This window comes from Lactuca serriola, chromosome 6 (genome assembly GCF_051521515.1).
Source record: "Lactuca serriola cultivar US96UC23 chromosome 6, Lser_US96UC23_V15, whole genome shotgun sequence".
Taxonomy (NCBI): Eukaryota; Viridiplantae; Streptophyta; class Magnoliopsida; order Asterales; family Asteraceae; genus Lactuca; species Lactuca serriola.
Window position 1 is genome coordinate 44,760,764 of NC_136413.1, and position 4,458 is coordinate 44,765,221.

At 33.2% G+C, this 4,458-nt stretch overlaps 1 protein-coding gene across 1 annotated transcript; it reads left to right on the plus strand.

Moving 5' to 3' along the window:
- The first annotated feature begins 2,512 nt into the window (after window positions 1–2,512).
- Window positions 2,513–3,510, plus strand: LOC145059049 (uncharacterized). Its single transcript, XM_079006914.1, is given in 5 exon segments — window positions 2,513–2,604; window positions 2,715–2,856; window positions 3,032–3,140; window positions 3,246–3,307; window positions 3,403–3,510. Coding segments are annotated over 5 exon segments (513 nt in total).
- The last annotated feature ends 948 nt before the right edge of the window (window positions 3,511–4,458 follow it).

The following is a 4,458-nucleotide window of genomic DNA, read 5'->3' on the forward strand; positions in this document are numbered from 1 at the left end:
TAACAAGCCCGCACTTGAGTTGCATGCAACAGCTAGACCGACAGGTCTAAGGTGACAAGTGTCGTTTAACTTGCGATGCCTGAAGAACGTCGTATTACGAGGTTGTCTAAGTCTTAGCATGGTTATAATAGCTCATATGTGGTATTAAAAAATCATAAGATTTACGGGTTTCACTTTTAAATTAGCGACTTATGTCAATTTAACTCACATGACTTACTTTACGTATGGAAAAATACTTGTATATTTCGGTCTGGATATCTAAGACTACATTACTTTTATAAGGAAAATATTGGATTTTCTTTGGAAACATATTTCTGTTAAAACTACATTCATCTAGAATTGTTAGGCTTCGGCTATAATTGTTAAGTTTATATGCTAGAGTTATATTAGAATCTATTCATAACTGACTTAGAAATGGTGGGCCCGCCTTACCTCCTGTTCCTTGTTTTGTTGTGGACCTAGGGCAGACCCATTATATTCGACGGTTTATTTAATTGAAGTTTTATATAACTTATATACACTGGATGATTATAGAAGGAATCTAAGGGTCCTTCTAGGGTACATTATCATATAACATAGAAGCATTCATTTCACACTTAATAAAGAAAATATTGGATTTTCTGGAAACATACTCTGTCGCTTTTTCAAGGAAAACGGTTTCTTTCTCAAACAAAACTCTTATGAACTCACCAACTTAATTGTTGACACTTTTTCAAAACTACTTGTATTCTCAAGAAATCAGTAAAACAGGAAAACCAACAACATTTTAAGGATGGGACGATAAATCGTCAAATAGTTCATTTTGTCATCATAATGTAATTGATTTTGAAACATGTAAACTTATTCCATGGTGTAACCTTTTCAATTATATTTATGATGGTTGTATTTACTTTGAGCACTATTATATTCGTTGTTGTGATACTATACATGAAGTCCTCCACCCCTGGACGTTTCCACCATCCTTGGTTTGGGGGTGTGACAATCAAGCCTTCACCTTTCCCCGATCACCTGAAGTACTTGAAACATAAAATTGAAACTATAAGTGTAACACCCCGATCGTGGTATGTATTTTCTATTGGGTTGTTCATTTTTTCATAGGGACTCGACGAGTTGTAGGCCCAAACTTGTTGAGTAGAATGGGAATGGGACGCGGGACTTAAGTCATCTACTCGACGAGCCGAAAGCCTCGACTCGACGAGTAGAGCTGCCAGGGTGAAACCCTAATTTTCAAGGTTTACACCGTATTTAAACACCTTATATGGCCTCCACTCTAGCCCCCTATCACCTCCAAACCATATTCACGAAACCCTAATCAAATTTTGTGTGTTCTTGAGCTATTTTGTGCCATTTTGTGATTTGAAGCTTGGAGAAGGAAGGAAAGGCTTGGAGATTCAAGAAGAAGGCAGTAAATCCAGAGCTTGGGTTGCATTTCCAGCTTGTTTAAGGTATAAAGCTTATACCTTGGCTTTCCATCACTTAGATCTTCTTTAGGGCTTGCATCTTGTCATTTTTGGGCCATTTCAAAGTCACTTTCGGGATTTGATTGCATATTAGAGTGATGAATTCAGATCTGGGAACATTGGAGCTTAGGAAGCTTAAAGTTTCCACCTTTATTGAGTTATGGCCCTATCCCATGCATTAGAACTACTTTTTCTCTTTATAATTCTCTTTTTTGTTCCAAGCTGTTTGAAAAATGCGATTTCAATGTCATTAATTTCATATTTTATATGTGCTTTGTAGGTGGTGAGTTCGTACTCCATGGTGGTTGCATGAAAATGCTACTGGTGTAGACATGGTAACAAAATTAAAAGTTGTTTTTTTCTTAATCTCATCTAAATGATTAACAAGGGATTTCACTAATCAAGTCATCAGATGGGGGTGAGCAAGGAGGAGAAACAAAAACCCCATCTTCAGAAATCAAATACGTTTATGATGACCAAGTTTAATATTCTTTTTAATTATTAATTGATGATTACAAATTTTTTTTATTTGACTATAAAGTTCAAAACTTTAAGGTGCTTGCTTTTCTATATTTCCTTCTAAACCCATGGTGCAGTTGAAGCATGTGCAACCTGAAATTTATATGCTACAAGATCACAAGGACGAACTGCAGGTAAGTTAACATAACTGATATATGAATTTGTGAATCCAGATCAACAAGCTCATGTCATGAAGTAATTTAACTCTATTTACATGGTGGTCATAACTCATAAAAGAATGGTAATTGATAGTCCTATATACATTGTTGATTCACCATGATATGCTAAAATCATAACCAGAAGACTACATAGGTTGTTGGAGATGAAATTAGTGTGTTCTATAGTTTGTATTTGATTTTAATATTCTTTGTTGAGATGAGCATATCCATTTGCCACAAATCTTGGTATGGAGATTCCTTTTTGTTTTCCAGATGCTGATATGCAGAATTTGAATTAGGAAAAGGAATTCCAATTTCTCCTTTTATAAGGTGGAGAAGAACTAAGAAGAATAAAAACAAGAAAGAAAGATAGAGATGTTTTCATTGTTTTATGGACTTTGGAAATATTTGGTCAGTAAGACAGAGTTTCATGTACTGATTCTTGGAATTGACAAGGATGGAAAAACAATAATCATTTCTCTACTCTTTCATTATTGCATACTTTTATGTAATTTGTGCATTTGGTTTGTAGTAAAACATGCCTATTTAGACATGAGCAATACTTTGTTTATATGTAGACCTTACTGGAGAAATTGAAGACACAATATTCAAGCTTAGAAGGCCTTCCCCCTGATCGAATTGTTCCTACTGTTGGAGTCAATATTGTTCGAATAGAAACTTTAAATACAAAACCTGTGTTTTAGGATCTTGGAGGTTAGGTATTTACAATCATTCCTTTTATCTCATACCTTTTAAATTTCCCAACTTTTCTTATGATCTTATCTTAAAAAGTAGCATAATAATAATAGCAAGCGCTAGAGATTTTAATAAAAATTGTAGTGTAACTGTAATTTGTTTTTCTAATTTGTCACTGGTTCACGAGTATCTATAAAGTTTGGTCTTCGTTCAATTTGGGAGAAATATTATGAGGAGGCAAATGTTGTTATCTTTGTAGTTGATGCTTCTTGTCCATCACGTTTTGAAGATTCCAAATCTGTCATTGGTAACTAAGCTTTGTTTTACATTAGATGTTTCCCTTTTGTGGTAAATTTATGAAATGAAGCTATTTAACATATGTTGATTGTAATTTGAAATTTGTTGATATCAGAAAAGCTGCTTATGCATGAGGATCTGCAAGGTGCCCTTCTTATAATACTAGCCAACAAACAAGTAAATACACAATAAATAAAAATATATTAAATACGAATATTTATAATTTATAATTTTTATTTTTATCTTATGGTTGAGATGGTACTAAATTGCAGGATCTTGTTGATGCTGTATCAATAGAAGAACTTGCTCAGTATTTGGACCTGAAGAAATTAGATGAAAGAGCTTATACATTTGAAGTTGCTTCAGGGTACGATGGGTAAGTCAAGTAAAAAAATTGAAAATATTTGTGAATTCTGTTGGTACTTCAGTTAGGGTATCACAAATTTACTTTCTTATACAAACACATATCTGAAATCTCAAAAAAAAAAAAAAAATTCCCAACAACATACATCGCTGCATCTAACGCTTTTCTATGTTTACTGCATTTTCCTATAAACCATCTTTTGCTAATGTAGTTGTTGCTATGTAACTGATATGAACATCCCTCGTAGTAAGTTGGACCAACATCCAACCGAGAAAGGGCAGTCTTTACAAGTAACAGGCTAGGAAACCAAGAGGATGTTAAAAATTATAATATGGTTATTTATCTGCTATAGCTTCAAATAACGAAAAAAAGGTACACAACGCCAAAGGCGCATCTAATTCCATCTAGTTACAAATTAATTGACAAATTTCATTCTTTTCGCAGGTGTGTCATTTTTTTTAATTGTTTCATGCAAACTGGAGGTGTGAAATACAATACAACTAATGTTTGTCTCACGCAACAAACAACAAGTGCATTGCCATCAACACATTTAAAATATTTCAAAGTCTGGAAGGTTTAAATATAATAACCAACATTCACATTTTTCTTTTGTATATTATTGTAAATTTATTATTAATCACTTATTTTGAAATGGAATAATATAAGTGAGATAAATGGATGCAGGGGAATATTGTGTTGTAACTTTGATTTGCAGATGAAATGAGGGAATATTTCTTGTCTTATGGAGTTAGAAGAGGAAAAGAAAGCTCAAGCTAAAAGAGATAAGATGCTGCAAATACAAGTGTTGCATTCTTCATTTCAATTGTTAGTTGTACTACTAATGATGGAAGCTGCTAATAAAGGAAATGGAAGAAGCCGCATGAAATAGATTTTTTGTATGAAACACAGAGTAGATTAGATGAATGCAAATTTATATATTGTAAGAAATAGAATTGTATGGCAT